General features: G+C 35.5%; 1 protein-coding gene across 1 annotated transcript; it reads left to right on the top strand.

The window, feature by feature from the left end:
• The first annotated feature begins 4,472 nt into the window (after positions 1-4,472).
• LOC126802216 (homeobox-leucine zipper protein ATHB-12-like) lies at positions 4,473-6,097 on the top strand. Its single transcript, XM_050529808.1, has 2 exons — positions 4,473-4,990; positions 5,191-6,097. Exons 1-2 carry the CDS (start codon positions 4,607-4,609, stop codon positions 5,536-5,538), a joined length of 732 nt encoding a protein of 243 aa, XP_050385765.1. The 5' UTR covers positions 4,473-4,606; the 3' UTR covers positions 5,539-6,097.
• The last annotated feature ends 13,645 nt before the right edge of the window (positions 6,098-19,742 follow it).

Raw genomic sequence — 19,742 nt, 5'->3', positions numbered from 1 at the left:
AATGGTTTGTGGATTATGAACCATCAGATGAAAATGATAAATATTAAATTTCGAGACGAATGAGCACATCAATTAGCAATATTTTTTTAATATTTCCCAAACTTAGTAATACCACAATTTTGAGTTGCACGTCTCTTAACTTTTAAGAACAAAAACCCTCCTTAAGTACTCTTCCATGCATATTGGATGATATGTGAGATTTTGTTTGTTGTTTACCTAAAATTTAATTTCCCACCTCAAGAAAAGAAAAATGACTAATTAAACCTTCAAAAGAAACAAAATGAGTTATATATCCTACACGGAAATGGATTGTATGCACCATAGAGTGCATGCACCGTCCATTATTCTACTAATATCAAGACAATCTTAGCATTTGATTATCAAATCAAATTCCAATGAATCTCCGGCCGTCAGATTTCTTTTTCTTTTAGATAACCCATCAATTTGTTTAACGGTCAATGTCTATTGACTTAAAAAAAACTTATGAGGTAAAAAAAATTAAATTGCCAAAATTTTCACCCTCAACTGAAATATTTGCTTTTGGAAAAATTAGAGCTCTATCTTCTTGGTAGCGGCGGTGCTCTTTTTTTTTTTAAGGAAGGAGCTCGACAGAGAATCAAGCCGGAATCAGCATATTCGACAGCCTTTTACGTCGTGATTTTGCTTCAATTCAACTTGGGTTGGAAATACAGATCGACTAGAAGTGAAGGATAGTGGAGAGGATGGAGCAGGCAAAACGACCGCAGTTTCCATCGTAAATCAATGAATCTAGAAAATTAGGGTTCTAAAAATGGGGGGAAATCAGTTCTTTTGCAAAATTTTCCCTTTCCCTTTCCATACAAACCAAAATTGAAGTTGAAAGGAGTAGTTCTTTGCCTTTAAACTAAGAATAAGAACTTCTTAAAGAGTAAAAGCCTTCATTCATTTCGATTGTGAGAAGCACATCAGAACCCAAAGAAATTAATTTCCATTGCAGCCCAAAACACAAAGCAACAAACCCAACTTCCAACTCTGTGTTCTAATCTTTGTGAGAGAAAGGAGAAGTAAAATTCCAAAATTGAGGCCATATTACGTTTTCTCCAATTTGTTGATGAACACATATGAGAAACATCGGCTTTCGAGACCAAAACACACCTGTAAAAATAGGAAATACAAACACAACCCGTGATTTTGGTTTCGTAATCGTTACTTTCAAACTGGTGCTAAGAAAAGGTGATATTGAAATCCCAATCCACCTGCTTAATCGTCTTCATTAAAATCGGACTTGCAGAGTTCAATGATTTCTGACGATTATTTTTTTAGAAAAGCTCTCATGAAGTCATAGGGATCTAGGGAGTCCCACGTGCCCCACGCACATCTCACTCAGCCTTCTTTGATCTTCAGATAATTGGACACAGCTCTCCATCAAACGAATTAAGAAAATATATCACTCTTTGATAGCTTGATTGTACGTATAGCACTTTGAGGGTTTGAACGAGTAGTCTAGCTACCGTTAGCCCTGGCAAACCTTAAACATATGCGATGCACCTTCTTCCGAATATTAGACATGAACTAAAACACACGTACTATTCCACCAACTTCTTTGATGTAAGTAGAACCTTAATCCTCAAATGTCATAAACACCATGACTATTACTTTGATTTCATCCTTTCCTTGTTCCAAGCTACTGATCCCGTCATCGCAATTTCGTCCCAAAATGATAAAACTTGTTATCCTCCGATTAATAAAATCAGTAGCCGAAAGAGCAAAACGGGTACTAGCCAACAATCAAAAGCTCACTAGCTACTCACTACCTTGCCCTCATCCCTATCCTATAGAGTGAGACGTACAGGTTGAGGTGGCTGTTTGATGATTACCCATAAGATATTTCTTTGCGATAGATAGTTATCATATATACTATCGATATCGATCAGTTATGTCAGGCCAGATTATTGTTAGCAGTGCAGATGTGCCTTAAAGATCCAGCGCTATATATACCTTACTCAAACAAATTTCCTCTCTCGTAACATTTCTGGTAGATCAATTCCTTGCTGTCTGGTACAAAGCAATAGGCAAAGGGAACCAATGGTGAGGTCGATATCATGCATATTCATTAATCCGCCTAATACAAATAAAATATGGGGTCGTATTCATACACTATCTTCATCACTTACCATACATCTCTTTTTCTTTCTTTAAATCTGCATAAGATTACGAGTTTATAGTTCACATTTCATGGTGATAATTCAATATCTTAGCAAAAACTTAAAGTCGTCATGCTTTTATTTCTCCTTGATATGTTAGATATATAAGAGTAATAGATTAGAGCCTAGATAGGACAATACTGTACTTAAAGACTCGACTATCCAATCTCCATCTTCCAGCACAATTAATTTTATAATGGAGAAAATGAACAACCAACGCTTCAAAACCCAAAGAATTCCCAAATCCTAAAGATGAACAACAACATAGAAGAAACGTGAGGACATTCCTCTACCCTACATTGAATTCTTTTAAGGAATCCTCCAAGCTAGCTAGTACTACTACATTGTTGGTTTTATTTCTTTCGCTGACCAAATTAAAAAATAAAATTGACGTTTCACATGTCTAATTTACTTATTCGAAATAAAAATAAAAATAACCTAAATAAACTGGCTCTATAAACAACTGCGATATTAAGTTCTACATAAAGCCGTACCCTAATTCTTAAATTGACACACTGCATTGATTTCCATACGATTAAAATCAAATTTTTTTATTGAATATTAAAATCAAGTTCTAACTTCATATAATCGAATTTGATAAGGCAAGTGAGTTGAGTTTTTATATAGACTTATTTTGTATTACTTCTATTTTTGAGAAGATTTTTCTAGAAGGGCCACAGATGCACGTGGCAAGCAAGCCGGCAGATAGACAACCTGAGAGTTGTCCCTACCTCCACGACTGTGATTGGCACAAAGACAGAGGCACGTGTCATCTCTGTTCCACAAGCTCCTTATGCTCATCCACCGGATTTCAGCCACGTTGATAAGACAGCACCAAAACCCCAAGGTTAAATTGGAAAACTGAGCTTTGACCGAGGGCTATGTGCAACGCTCTGATTGGATGAGGGCTGACAGGTGACAGATACTTGTCCAATTGCAACTAAGTGTGTTTGGATTTCAAAATAATATCCTTTGCTGGTTTTATAATGTTTAATTGTTTATCGAGTCGATGGCTTTATGAGGACAACCAAAGTTGGACACGTTGTGTTTGTGGCTTCGATAGCGACTCAACCCTAACCAATTATTCGATTATGGCTCGACTCGATGTGTTCATGGCTTAATTTGCTTTCGAGCTTATGGATTGAGACTCATTAACTTAATGATGGAGACAATGCCAAGAAATTAGCTTAATGATGGAGTCTAATTATGTATTTGTGTTTAGTTTTGTGATTTGATCATGCAAGACTCCGGCTGCATGATATACGTGATAAGCTTATTACATATATAAACACATATAATTATTATAAACATAAAATATGACACGTTATTATTGAGTTTTCAAGCATAAATTTTGAAATTATTATATTTATTTATTTAGTTTTAATTGGCGAATCTATATATATTCGTAAGATTTTACATACCAATTGTAATTAAGAAAACATATTGAAGATTGTGAGTAGTTTTGAAAATCCTAGTTTATCTCATCAAGTATTACATGTCTTGGCAAGTGGTTCATCTTACTTCTTATGTATTGGTTCATAAACGCTTATAAATGAACCTCTCTAACCTGTATTCTTGTGGAGAAATAGAAGAACCGTATAAGTTATGTCTTAAATTTTTTACAAAAATAATATCTCAGAATTAGCACTTATCGGATAATAGGAATTCGATTATATATATATATATATATGCAAGTTGATTCTTATACAACTTCAATGGTACAACCGTAAGCTCGTAAAATAGGCTAAACATGTAAGTCTTTTGGCCACACTGATTATTGACCCTGGATATCCTAAAAATCCTAACAGAAAATTAATGAAGTAGCTAAGGATATCGACTCAATCTTGATTAAGCAGCATTATTCACTCCTAGCAGGAGAAGAAACGCTGCATATTAACATGAAATGGATTCACCAAATCAGCAAGGAATCCCAAGGATCGATGGATGGTTCAATGGCACAACGTGATTCACGTTGCCGACAGTCCATTTAAAAGCTTAATTAGATCGAAGATTTCTCAAGTAATTAAGATGGTTCATACCACGACAATGACAAAGGCCATATTATATATATCATATCACAAAAGTTTTAATAAACAGTAATGATGTGATGCATAGCACTTAAACAACCAGCTTATTGGCTAAACAGTAAACAAATTAAGCTAATAAGCTGGCTAGCTTGAGCTAATTCGTTAATTGCTTAGCTAGAAATGAAATGGGAAATGGGGAAATTTAACAGAGCACAAAGAAAACTAAGTTATATTACGCCAGCAGATCGACCATGGATTTAGGATATAAAGCAGCAATCACAAAACCCAGTCAGACCCAAAATAATATGACATACACTGAGCATCACATAGCTTGAAGCACGAAACCCCAAAAACATTCTCTCCCAAAGCCACTGATCGATCCCCAAAAACAACGAGATGTTAGAGTTAGACCAAGTTGAATATTCTCCCTCACTGGATGAAGCCGAAGCTTTTAGCTATATGAGCGACCCGATAGGTGCAGGCAGTGGTTCGAAGAAGCAGAACAGCAAGAACAACAAGAAGAGGTTCAGTGATGAGCAAATTCGATCGTTGGAGTCGATTTTTGAGTCTGAGTCCAGGTTGGAGCCAAGGAAGAAGCTGCAGCTAGCAAAAGAACTGGGGTTGCAACCGAGGCAGGTTGCGATATGGTTTCAGAATAAGAGAGCTCGATGGAAGTCGAAGCAGCTTGAAAGAGATTATAGTATACTCAGATCCAACTACAATAATTTGGCTTCCAAGTTTGAAGCCCTCAAGAAGGAAAAGCAGGCCTTGGTTACTAAGGTAAGTGATATACTGATATTCATTCACTCTTTGAAAATTAAAGGGACTTTTGCTAGCAACCTCGGAAATCTACCAATCGTTTCTTCCCGCTTTAGTAGAGAACGAAGTTTCCGAGAGTGTGAATAATAACGCCATAGCTCAAGATAAATACAAATGAATTGGAACCAATATGTGATGTGGATGTGTTGTTTTTGTGACAGTTGCAGAAGCTGAATGATATGATACGAAGGCCAAAAGAGGAAAGGAATAATATAATTGATGGCGATTCGGACAATGGAGATGATGCTACTAGGTCGGAATCTGAGGGGAAGCCTAATTACCGGATGTCATTGGAAAAATCTGAACATGGACTTGGAGTCATGTCAGATGATGATAGCAGCATAAAGGCCGAGTACTTTGGACTTGAGGAGGAACCAAACCTTGTGAACTTTGTGGAATCTGCAGATGGGTCCTTAACATCTCCGGAAGATTGGGGTAGATTAAACTCCGACGGTGGTCTCTTTGACCAATCGACTAGTGACTATCAGTGGTGGGATTTTTGGTCTTGAGAGATGAAAAAAGGTAAAAATAACAATGTTCTTGATGCCACTTGTGGCATGGATAGTACTATTCTATGGCGTATAGCTGCTCTCTGTCAACTGGTTGTATACAAGTCCTATGTATGTGTGTCTTTCGTTACAGTGAGAGAGCATATAGGCTGTATACAAACAGTGACGATGAACACAATCATGCATGTGTCATAGAGGATGCACCTATGAGATTAAGCCAACAAGTAGAATGGGGATCGGAGGCAGAGAGCTAAAAGCTTTCAAAGGTCTGGCATGGCAGACCTTCGGCAAAGAGATATTTTTTTTTATAACCGCTGCCGAAATACTCTTCCGGTCACATGTAAGAATAGATGCGATGGCCGGGATTAATGTGATAAAAGGATAAAAGGTTCGGGTACAACGGATGTTTGTAAAATTAGTTCTCCTAGCCTTGCCATAAGATTATGCACAAATTGATTGATATGTACACTAGCTGGCATAAAGTTTGTAGTTGATATATGCGTATGTACAATAACCCAAGAACCCTGATCTAGCATATAACATGAGTCCAGGCGTCGTATGTGAGTTTGTAAAAACTGTGTGCATTAGTTTTATTGAAGTCATTAAAATCATGTGGTCTGCCGGGCTATTCAGGCATGGCTACAGGGATGCAAGCAGAGCTGCAGCCCCTCTGCAGATTGATGGTCGTTTGGTTCGGTTCGTGTCGTTTGTAGTTTATTGCTTGATGGTCGTTTGTGTGAGTTTGTGTCGTTTGCTCCATATGAGTGTATTAAATGCGTGCAGTAGCTGAGTTCTACCCACGAATGAATCTTGCTTTTAAACCCAGCAATCTATTTTCTCTGTTTTGTACAGTGTTTAGTGGTTAGCTAAGTATGGTGTAGTTGAGGTTAGCATGTTGGGTAGTGGTTAGAGTAATTAGATCTCATTGTGTATAAAAGGGCCGGTTCAACCATTGTTTTTATTAAGCAATTGATTGAAAAACTCCATCATTCAAGTTCTTGTTCAATACAGTTTCATTTCGTTCCATAATTTTGTTGAAAAAATGGTTAAATAAACCATTTAAGATGAATATATTTGACTTCTCCATAATGAGGGCTACAAGATCATATGTTTGTTTGTGTAATTTGGTTAGTGTGTGAATAAGAAATTGTCACTCAAAGATAAATACTTAAAATGAGGGAAATTTTTTGTCCCACATTGGAAAAAGAAGTGTTGAAATGCTTTATATGGAATTCATTGTTTATAGATTGTAAAGTGTGCAAGTCCACTTATACACTCTCGCGTACGTGCAGGGGGATGCAAATGTCAGGTCACAAAGGAAACTCGTGTATGCCCGTGTGACATGCGGACACGAATGCAACACTGAATTGAGGGTCGGAACGCAGATTTTTTTTGCATTTCCGAAAATTGTTTTTGGACGTTTCAACTTCTCTTTACTGTTTAAATTGTTCTTTTTGTAACAACTATAACTAAAATGTTATTGTGTGTTATGGAAAAGTTTGTAACAAATTGAAATCATTGCTTGTAACATATGTAACTCATGTATGTTATGATATTTTGATTTCCTATAAATAGCCACAATCATTTTTCATTGTAAAATAATTCCAAACACAATCAACTATTCCTCTCTCAAAGTGTTCTTAGTTTTTCACTGGTGATAGAAAAATGTTCTTTTCGAGTTCGTTGAAAGTTCTACTTAATAGTGCAACTTCCTAGAATTATTTAGTCGTTTTATCCCGGGAGACAAGCGCCAAGCATCTTTGCACCGGTAGAAGAGGTATAAACGTCTTAAGGACAATGTGGTATCACATACATCTTGACTAGTTCTTCAATTATCAATCGTTCGTTATTTTGGTTGAATTCATATTGAATTCTTTCGTGTTCTTCGTCATTAGATTTTAATATTGTGTTATAATTATTTATAATTCAGTTTATTAAAAACCTATATTTTTACTTTTTCATTAACAAAGTCATTCAATAATGAAATTTTAACAAAAAATGCATATTATGTTCAAAATATTATATTTACCATTATTATTTGAGTTGATATAATTTTGGAGTTATTAAGAATATAAATTAGTTTCATTTTGATACAAATATATAAGAATTTTTAAGTTTTCATTAAAGGTGGGACGAGACGGGACGAAGCGGGATATAAATTATTCGTCCCACGTCCCATCCCACTATTATGAAACGGGACGGGATCAAAATTTCCGTTTTTTATGCCCACCCCTAGTTTTATCTGACCACTCTGAATCTGACAAGGTTTCTGATGGAGAATGCTCCTGAGTTCAAGGAAGATGACCAAGGCGATCAAGCTAAGATTCCTACTGTGAATGCATGGAATAATTATAACTACTTATGTAGGAATTATATCATGAATGGTCTGACTGACTCATTGTACAATGTGTACATTAGCATGGGAACGACAAAAGAGCTATGGGAATTTTTGGAGAAAAAATATAAGACCGAGGATGCCGGCGCCAAGAAATTTATCGTGGGCCACTTCCTTGATTATAAGATGGTGGATTCCAAGACTATGATGAGTCAATTCTATGAGATTCAACTAATCCCGCATGAGATTCACATTGAAGGAATGCAACTAGGTGAAAGCTTTCAAGTGACATGTGTTATTGAGAAGTTACCACCTACTTGGAAAGACTTCAAGAACTATCTGAAGCACAAACGAAAAGAAATAACCATGGAGGATCTGGAGGTTAGGCTTCGCATTGAGGAAGACAACCGAGGATCAGAAAAGAATGAATGGATCAATGGCGTCTCCGCCAAGGCAAATGATAGGCGTTAATTAAAACGTCTATAATAAACCCTGTAAAACATCATCGTTAGTATAGAATAAGCATGGATTGTTCTTTCTGGGGAATTGAACGGACCTCTAAACTTTTAGTGTTAACAAAAATAATGGGGGGTTTGAGATTCATTATTAACTACTAAAATAAAACCTAAATTACTATTTACATGATCAACTTCTCTTTAACAAACTTAAACCAAATTTACCATTACACCACATAATTAGAAGTTCGAACCTATCATGCATTCTAATTCTACCAATTACATATTTTTTTAGACACCAATACAATTAGAGCCTTAGGGGATCATCTAATCATGCACAATCTCATTTAACATTTAGATTGACTTAGGACCTAATCTAAATTTGCATGCAATCGAATTCAATAACACTTAGAGTAGAAATCAAAAAAGATTACATTTAAGCACCCAAAGTTTCATGTGTGGCGTTACCCACCATGGTTTCACATGCAAATTTCTAGAATTTTTACCATTTTTAATCAACACAAAACGAACCTACTTAGGGCATGATTCGATTTGTGTCAATATGATTGATGAATCTAGCACTCAAACACAATCTTAGGAACTACATTCAAGCACTAAATTCATATACACATATCTGAAAATTATCTAAAAGTATGAGAAAGATGATTAGAACATAACAATAGAAATACAAACTTCAATAATTATAAGAACATAAATTAGGCAGTCTCAAAAACATATCAAATACAATATGAAAATTCTAAAACAAATACAAAACCAATATTTCCACATAAACAACAACTTACAATCTTCATAGACAAAAAATTGTAGATTAACACAAAAAGACGAAGCCATGGAGAATGAGTTGCGAGAATCACACGTTGTAAGAACCTTAGAGGTACGGTTGCAATAGGTGAAACTCAGTTGAGATGATGATGGTTTTGGGGTGGACGGCTTGGCTAATTTGTGAGAGAAGTTTATGGTGGTGTTTTAGTAGAGTTTTGGCTCTTGAATGCTAATGAGAAGTGATGATTTTTCTTTGTGAATGATGTTCTATTTATAGAAGAGTTTTGGCTCTTTGAATATTATAGTTTGGACTTTTTCTTCTAAATTTCTTTCACTTAATTTTGTCATTGGTGGGTGCAATCTCCTTTAATAAATTTTTTTTCTTCTTTTTAGGTGTCTTCTTCTTTCTCTTTTGCATTATCTATTTTTATTTTCTTCCTTTTTTTTCTCCTCAATTTATTTCACTTATTTTTGTCATTAGTGGGTGCAATCTCTTTTGATAAATTCATTTTTTTTCTCCTTTGTAGGTGTCTCATTCTTTCTCTTTTGCATTATCTCCTTTTATTTTCTTTCTTTTTCTTTCTCTTTTTTTCTTTCACTTATTTTTGTCATTGGTGGGTGCAATCTCCTTTGATAAATTACTTCTTTTTCTCCTTTGTAGGTGTCTCATTCTTTTTTTTTCCTCATTTGCTTGACTTTTCCTCTATTTTTTTCCTTCATTGTACAATCTGAAAATAATAAAAGACAAAACAATTCATATAAAAATATCAAATAAGTTACTAGAATAGGAGAGTAAGATTAGAAAAGTTACGGAATAAAAGTTTAAGTTCAAGTAAGATTTTCCCAAATGATACGTTTTCTAGTCTAAAAAGGATTCCTAATGCAAGAAGGACTCTCAAAATATCGCTAATGCGACCAAAACGTAGAGAGATGAAGACTCATAATCCAACTAGGGTTCCTAGTCCTACAAGGATTCCTACTCAAACTAGGACTCTAGACCAATTCTGCGTTTTTAACTCATGTAAGCACAAAAATGCATCCAATACCGCCTAAGACTCTTACTACGACTCAATGACTCAATAGTACAATAATAAGGGCTAAGCAAAGTACAAATGGAGGTAAAAACGTGTTAAGAACGTCGCACAAAGTGCTCTTATTAACTACCCGACACTTGGCTTTTGCTAGTCCCTTAGCAAAATAAAACTCAACAAGACATTATTGCCCCTAAATGATTGCCTCATAATTTCAAAACACATAGTAAGCATTTGAATGTAACACATAAATTCCAAGTTTCATAAACATGCTTCATAGTATGAATAAGTCAGATACGAGACAATAAACATTTAACATGTTTAGTCAATCTAATCCTCCACCACAAGGCATACTCTCTTCTTTTCACTCAGATTCATGGTTATGATTCACACACAAGTATATGCAAGAGAAAAGATATTAAGGCATCAAATAACTTCCATATTTCAACAAATGAAAGCACTTTGTAAATAACATAGGAGAACCTCATCTAACAACTAAGTGTGCAAAAGGACCAAAACCATATGCTCAACTCTTGTGATCATCTCCACAAACCAAGATTTGCTCATTTTAAGAATAATTAGGATCATTAGATAAGGTAAATGTTTAGGCTTAGCTAAAGGCATGGAATGTCAAGGAATCACAAAGGTAATCCTATAGACATAGCAGAGTAAACATCATCTTTATGACACCACACACCATCAGAGGCCGAATATAACAAGTTGAGCATAATCATCATTCTAACCATAAAGTGAACATGGACAAAGGTCAAGTAAAAATTTTTAGACCTTCAATTACAACTCAACTCCAAATCACAAATGGAAGACAACATATCATTTTTTTCTTTTCTTGACGTGTTCATCATTCATTTTTTTTGTTTTTTTTTCCGGCAATGCTTGCTTAAAAGCTTGTTGATTTTTTTTTCAAATGTCTTCCACGCCACACTTATTTCATGCATCATCACAACATCATCTCAACAATAATTTTGCCAAAACTATAGGACAAGGTAGAGGTAATTATATTAAACATGAAGATAACATAGGTGATGAAGAAAAGGCTCAATGTATGCTCAAATGGGGTTCAATTAAGGGGTCTCAAACAAGGCACATAAAAAGATACATGGTTGTTTGGCTGAAGTGGTGGTATTCATATAAATGATCTATAAATCATTTTCAAAATCAGAGCATTTTATGACTTAAAAGTTTCAACAATCACAAAAGTGAGTTCTAGTAAATTCTAGAGTGCAATAAAAACTATGACACATAGCTATTGAATATGCAAAGAATAGTGAGGTTCATGAACAACCACGAAATTTCATATTACATCTCATGAAGAAAGTACATATAGGCTCAAAAACTCACAGGTTGTTATGGACTTTAAACCTAGGCTGCATGGAATCGGAAGCGGGGACGTGGAAGTGAAGCGTTTGGAAGCGCGGAAGCGTTTTTTTTCAAAATTTCTTGGAAGCGGGGACGTTTCGGAAGCGCGGAATAAAATAATATATAATTAAAGATATTAACTTGTATATATAATATTACAAAAATAAAAAAATAGCATATGTTATGCTTACTATCAAGTAGTGATCAAACACATACCAACTCAATTTGGACTAATCCTATATATATATATATATATATATATAAAACTCAATTTGAACTTCATGAATGGTGTATCAATTGGAAGTTTCGACATCCCCGAAAGGCTTTCTGCATGAGGATTGAATCCAGTTCACTTGCATATAATTAGTATTACAATGCAGTTTGAGAACTCACAATCAGGTTTTCTGGTAGTGAAATAGTTGAAGTAATGAAAAGTACAAGTAGAAGTAGCTTAAGCAGAAAGCCTTTCGCTTCCTTAAGCACAAGTAGTAGAAATTAGGTTTTAATCAATATTAAAAAATTGCCCACGCTTCCTTCCGAACTATTTGACGCTTCCAATTTGGAAGCTCGCGCTTCCATATCGCTTCCAAACTACATTTTTCTCGGAATCGCGCTTCCGACCGCTTCCGGCCGCTTCCGGCGCGCTTCCGCTTCGCTTCCGCTTCCGAAGCGCGACTGCAGGCAAGCTTCCGTGTGAGTTTTTGAGCCTACATGTACTTTCTTCATGAGACTGCAGCCCACTTGGAACTTCTTTCCTCTAATCTTTTTGTCATGGTAAGCACGTGTTTTCTCCTTGTAAATCCACGAAGCATCGTAAACCTCATTCCTATCCTCCTCAAGTTAATTGAGCTACAACTTTCGATGTAGACCAGCTTAATCCAAGCTCATGTTGAACTTCTTCACCGCTCACCATGCTATGTGCTCTAACTCCACTAGAAGGTGACATGCCTTCCCATACACCAATCTGAATGGTGACATCCCAATAGGCGTCTTGTACGCGGTCATGTAGGCCTATAATGCATCATCCAACTGATCACTCCAATCATTCCTTGTTGGACCTACAGTTTTCTCCATAATTCCTTTGATATCTATGTTGGGGACTTCTGCCATGCCACTTTTCTGAGGATGATATGGTGTCGAAACTTTGTGGGTTACTCCATACTTCTTGAGCAATGCCTCAATTGTCTGGTTGCAAAAATGTGAACCTCCATCACTTATCAAAACACGTACCTACAAAATATGTTAGTTCTCAAGAAACCTGCAACCATTTTTAAATCATTAGTCCTAGTGGCCTTTGCCTCCACCCACTTCGACACATAATCAACAGCCAATAAGATATACAAGAATCCTCTAGATGAAGGGAAATGGACCCATGAAATCTATACACCACACATCAAAAATTTCGATAGTAATATTAGGAGTAAGGGGCATTTGATCTCTCGGACCAATTTTACCTGTCCGTTGACACCTATCACAAGAAACACAAAACATGTATGAATCCTTGAAAATAGTAGGCCAATAAAATCTACATTCCAACACTTTCAAAGCTGTTCTCCGAGGCCTAAAATGACCTCTACATGCCTCATTATGACAGAAGTTAAGAATTGACCTATGCTCATTTTCTGGGACACATCTCCTAATGACTTGATCATTATATTGTTTCCATAAATACGGTTCATCCCACATATAATGTTTAGCCATTTTCCTCAATTTAGCCTTATTAGCATGCGAAAGTGTACTAGGAAAAGTCTTAGTAACTAAATAATTGACAATGTATGCATACCAATGCACACTTACCTCCATCCCAAAGAGTTGCTCATCTGGGAAAGTCTCACGTATTAGCTCTCTTTTCCCATCTCGCACGATCCTACTCAAATGATCAGCCACCACATTCTCACTTCCCTTCTTATCTCGAATCTCAAGGTCAAATTCTTGAATCAACAGTATCCACCGGATCAACCAAGGCTTAGCATCTTTTTTAGTCATCAAATATTTTAAGGCTGCATGGTTAGAATACACAATAACTTTAGAATGTAAAAGATATGATCAAAATTTTTCTAAAGCAAAGATTACAGCCAAAAGCTCCTTTTCCATAGTCGAATAATTTATATGGGCCTCATTAAGAGTCCTAGACGCATAGTAAATCACTGCATGCTTCTTTTCTCTTCTTTGGCCCAACACTGCCCCAATTGCATAGTTCGAAGCATTGCACATCAATTCGAAGGGCAGGTTCCAATCCGGAGGACAAATGATGGGTGCATTATTCAACAACTCTTTCAATTTCACAAACGCATTCTCACATGCATCATCCCATATGAAAGGCACATCCTTTTGCAATAGGAATCTAATTCTTCTAAACGGGCACATGAAGACAACCAAGCTGAAAGTGATGATGCTCAAAATCAAGAATTTGAGTTGGAGTCCGAATATGAGTCTGAGGTTGAATCTAGATGAAGTAAAAGGGCAAGGACCACAAAATCCTATGGACCTGACTTCCTATCATATATGTTTGAAGGTGATCCTCATACATTCAAAGAGGCAGTAAGCTCTACTGATAGTCCTATGTGGAAAGAAGCAATCAAAAGTGAGATTGACTCCATCATGCAAAATCACACTTGGGAATTCCACTAAAGACATTTTGAATTCCAAGTTTGATATGAAAGACTTGGGACTTGTTGATATCTTTTTAGGGATTAAATTACGAGAATATCAGAAGGGCTTATGTTGAATCAAACACACTATGTGGATAATATTCTTGTGAAATTTGACAATGAAGGTTCTAGAATTGTCAGAACTCATGTAGATATGAATCTACATTTGTCCAAGAATAAATGTGAAAATATTTCTCAATTAGAGTACTCGAGAATAATTGGGAGTCTAATGTACTTAACAAGTTGTACAAGACCAAATCTAGCTTATGTGATTCATAAGCTAAGTAGGTACACGAGTAATCCTGGAGCTATGCATTGGCAAGTGATTGGAAGAGTATTCAAATATTTAAGGATACTCGTACCTATGGGTTGCACTACACATCATACTCAATTGTTATAGAAGGGTTCACTGATACGAACTAGATATCTGACATGAAAGACTCAAAGTCTACTAGCGGATATGTATTTACGCTAGGGGGTGCAACCGTGTCCTGGAAGTTCTCAAAACAAACGGTTATAACTAGATCCACAATGGAAACTCATCTTATTGAATGAATTCGCACGTATGAAGTTTTTTTTATACTTCTATGGTCACAATATGATTAATTACGAACATAGACCCCAATAATCATAAAAATGTTAGTTCATGTTAGGGCATTGAGACTTTTTGGTTTCTTTTGGACGAGATCGTGCGGACTGAAACTCAACAAGTAGAGGGGCAATTTGGTTAAGACATTATAAAAGGAATATAGAATGTAAAAATGGGAGTGCGCCCTTTCTTCCTGGCTAGTCTTCAAATGCCGGGCTTTTTTCTTTGAGAGAAGAAGTTCGCCGTAGACTCATAGCTACAAATAGCTGATCGTAAATCTTTATTAAAGTGACAAATGAGCCTCATAGATCATCCATAATACTCATCCACTAACCCAGAAAAGCTATTCCACGATCCGCGAGCAATTAACCAGACCTCCTCATGGGCACTAGAAATGTTTTGGAGCTTGGCCACCATGAATTTCCTGGAGAGTGTGATACTGCTTTCTCTACCCAAAGCTAAGAGAGCGGACAAAGAGAGAGAGGTGGTGGATTTTTGGATGAATGAGAGAAATCTTCGTATCTCGTGGTGTTCGGGCGTTTTTGTTTCTCATGGAAGAGAATGAGACGAATCAAATAATGGAAAGAAAGCGAAAAAATGAGAGGCAATTCGGTCAAAACTAGCGCAAAGGAGTTTAGAATTAAAATTTTGGAGGGAAGAATACAATTTTCAGCTACCCTTATACATATATAATCAATTGTCGTTCATATATATGAAATTGATACACAATTGCCTCATTTCTCTAAGTTCATGGAAACTCTAAGCACCTAACCTAATAATAATAATAATATAATAATAATAATAATAATAATAATAATAATAATAATAATAATAATAATAATAATAATAATAATAATTTGAACTTCTCAAGTGACAACAACACATTAAACGACGACGTCACGTCCATCATCCAATCCCTTCCTCTTTAGACATTTTACACTTGACTAATCTGTTACTGGTTCTGCAAAGATAAGTGCTTTAGCTCCAGAGAGTGAGAGCTCCAAACAAAGTGAAGAGTAATGAACGACCTCTCCCACACGGTTCTGAGAGACCTGTTAGAAATAATGTGGACTTAACATTATCCAAATCATTACAAACGTACATATTTTGAATTGATTTGAAAAATAACATAATTACATTGAAGAATGACGTAGTCCGAGGTACTCTCTATGATGTATATCCCTTATCTGAGTTTGGAAACTTGTAATCGTTTGACCTATTCAAAATGTGGATTGTGGTAAGTTCAGTTACTCTACTGATAAGGGTGATCACAATAAGGACTCTTTATGAGATTGGTCTGAGTTGTGGGGAATCGATCAATATAAATAGTAGAGGAAGTCCCTGAGTTCAATACAATTGTTTGCATTCATAACGGCCCCATTTTGTTAGTTACTTGTGTTGACACTCTGAACACATTCTTAGAACACAACGTGTGATGCATGAATTGGTTTGTTTTGGCATGATCTGGAGATGGAGAATTATACATATATGTATGTGTTGTGATTGAATGAGGCTATGGTTTGATGTTTCTCTCCCACTTATGAAATGAGTTAATAACAAATTGATAACCATTTGATTTTGTTAATATTTTGGAAATTTAAAGTGATATGTTGCACACTTTTAATAATTTTGACAGAATTTCAGATTAACAAAAGGCAACTTGTGTAACTGGTTTTATAGTTGTATCTATTTCTTTTTCTTCCACATAAGATGTTCATGATATATCTATAATCGCAGTTTAACGCCTTATATAAACTAAAAATACTAATTCAGATTCTTAAAACTTTTCTTGTCTATAGACTTGACTGTTTTATTAATAACTTGTTTTTGCAGGGTATAGTTTGGTGATACAGACTTTGGTATGTTGAGTTATATGTCATATAAGCATTGCTTGATTATTACAATACATGAGATTTAAGAAAATTAAACTTGTCTTGCCTTTTGTATTGCTTGACCACCTGTTTGTTTTTGTTCTTCTTTTGTTTTTCAAAAACTTGAACATCTAAAAGACTTACAGTAATAACACACTAAAATTACTATACTAAACTTATGCCGATTTATTTTCTCCTTTTAAGGTCACACTCTTGCGACTCTAGAGCAGATTGTGGTGATGACTTTAGAAAGTGGAGGAACAAAGTAGAATTTTACCTGGCTATGCACCAAAATATGGACTATTGCTTACTAGAGGCAAACCCTGAAGAGTTAGAGGAGGATGCTGATGAGAATGCTCAGTGCAATGAGTGGTTTAGGACCAATCGTATGGCTAAAACCGTAATGAGGAACACTATGTCTGAAAAGGCTCTGTAGAGGAACCAGAGGATGCCCTTGATTACCTTGAGGCCATTGTTAAAAAATTCATTGTCAGTGAAAAGGCTGAAGTTGCTAGGCTTTCCAAAATTTTCTATGAACTTAAGTATGATGGAACATGAAATGTGAGGGTTCACATCATGCGGCTCATTTAGATTAATGCTAAACTTAGGGAGCTGCAGATGGGAATTTTAGATGCACTATCTGGTGCACATGACTTATACTCACTCCCAAACACCTTCAGCAACTTGAGGACCCACTATAACACTCATGATTGCAAGTGGACCCTTAACAAGCTTATTTTAGTATGTGTGGATGAAGATGATCGCATTAAGAAGGAAATTGGACCTATGACTGCAGTGAACCTAGTGGAAAAACCTAGGAAATGGAAATTTTTTAAGAAAAACAAAAAGTGTTCCACTCTTAACAAAACCTCAGCCCTAAGCCTTAAACCTGCAGATGGAATGGTTGACAAAGTCTTCAAGTATAAGTGTTATTTCTGTAAAAGAACTGGGCATATGAAGAAGAACTGTCCAGGTTTCAAAGCCTAGATGATAAGAAAGGGTAATGATTTAGTAAATTCAGTACTATCTTTATTTTCTTTAGAAATTAACTTTGTCAATACAGATATTCACTCTTATTGGTTAGACAGTGGCTCACATATTCACATAACAACCTCGCTACAGGGAATCACAAGGAGGAGGGCTCCGACACCAAGTGAGCAAAATGTATGAGTAGTAAATGACCAAAGAGTTGCAGTGAACGCCATAGAGACCTTGAAAATGGACTTAGTTTAGCCAAATTTCTTTTTCTGAACAATGTTTTCTATATTCCTTCTCTTAAAAGGAATTTAACTTCTGTTGGTCTTTTGGTTAGTTATGGTTACAGACTTGTTTTGGATTATGATAGAATAAAAATATTTCAAGGTTTTGAATACATTGGTTGTGGTGTGTTTTCAAATCATTACTTGATATTAAGTTATTCTGTTGAGAAGCAGGATATACATATGATTGAGAATGTTGAGAACATTAATTCAATGGACACCATAAAAGGTGTTAAAAGAACCAAATTCAACAACAAATCTGCTAACTTGTGGCATAAAAGACTAGAACATATATCTATAGGAAGATTGAAGACACTTGAGAAACAGAAAATACTACTTGCATTGGATTACAGTGATTTGAATGATTGTATTGAATGTTTCAAAGGTAAATTGACTAAATGCAGAAAGCTGATAACTAAAAGAAGTCAAAACCTTTTAGAGTTAATTCATATGGATATATATGGACCTTTTAAGTATAAAACTTAGTGTGGTAATATATATTTCATAACTTTTATAGATGATTTCTCTAGGTATTGTTATATATACTTACTTCAGAAAAATCTCAAGCTTTAGAAGCTTTTAAAAGATATAAGGTTGAAGTTGAGTTATATTTTGAGAGAAAAATTAAAGTGGTAAGGTCTGATGCAGGCTAGCAAAAGGGACCATTTTCAATGTTCCTATAAGAACATGGCATAAAAACTCAGTATTTCACTCCATATACTACAACTCAAGATGGAGTAGTAGAGAGAAAGAATAGAACATTGTTGAATATGGTTAGGTCAATGATGTGCACTTCAGGTCTACCAATTGAGTTGTGGGGGGAAGCACTTAAAACAACAAATTATATTTGTAATCAAGCTCCTTCTAAATCAGTACATAAAATACAATTTGAGTTATGGAATGGAAGAAAACCTAGCCTGCACTCTATGCCATGTGTGGGGGGTGCAAAGCTGAGGTTAAAATACCAATTGAGAAAACACATAAGTTAGGTCCTAGACCAATGAGTTGTCATTTTATTGGATATTGTGAAAAATCTAAAGGCTAGAGATTCTATATTCCTCTTGGCACAACTAAAACTATAGAGACTAACCAAGCTAGATTTCCAGATGAGAAGTGTGCAATGCAAGTTTTCAAGACTTGACTTTAGAATTTGAGGAACTCACTGAAAATGAGAATTTAGTAAGAGTTCTGCCTTTTGATAATGAAAAAATAATTCATTATAGACATATAGTACAACATAGAGTACATGAAAATCAAAATTTAAAAGATCAAATGAACCTAGATCCTGAACCAAACCCAAATGTTGAAGTTGCTAATGAGCAAAACCGGAATTTAGAAAATGTAGTTGAACAACAAAATGCAGAAAATCCTCAATTAAGAAGATCTAGCAAAGCTAGAAAACCAGTGTATGGTGAAGCAGTGTGTATGAAGTTTGTTTACAAGAAATTGAGATAGATGCACTTGTAAATGACACAGACCCTATCTCTTAGAAACAAGCCATAGAGAGCAGTGACGTGAGTGAATGGACTTTAGCCATGGAAGCTGAAATAGATTCAATGTATAAGAACCAAGTATGGGATTTAGTAACACCTGATCCAAACCACAAAGCTATAGTATGTAAATGGGTCTATAAGACCAAAAGAGATGCATATGGTAACATAAAAAGACATAAGACTAGGCTAGTTGCTAAAGGGTTTACACAAAAAGAGGGTACTGACTATACATAAAATTTCTCCCCTGTGTCTACAAAAGACTCATTTAGGATCATAATGGCACTTGTTGCTCACTATGACATAGAATTACACCAAATGGATGTAAAACCAACATTCCTAAATGGAGAACTAGAGGAAGTC

Source organism: Argentina anserina, chromosome 7, assembly GCF_933775445.1.
Source record: "Argentina anserina chromosome 7, drPotAnse1.1, whole genome shotgun sequence".
NCBI lineage: Eukaryota > Viridiplantae > Streptophyta > Magnoliopsida > Rosales > Rosaceae > Argentina > Argentina anserina.
The sequence above is the reverse complement of the archived record's forward strand: the minus strand, read 5'-3'. Positions and strand labels throughout refer to the sequence as shown.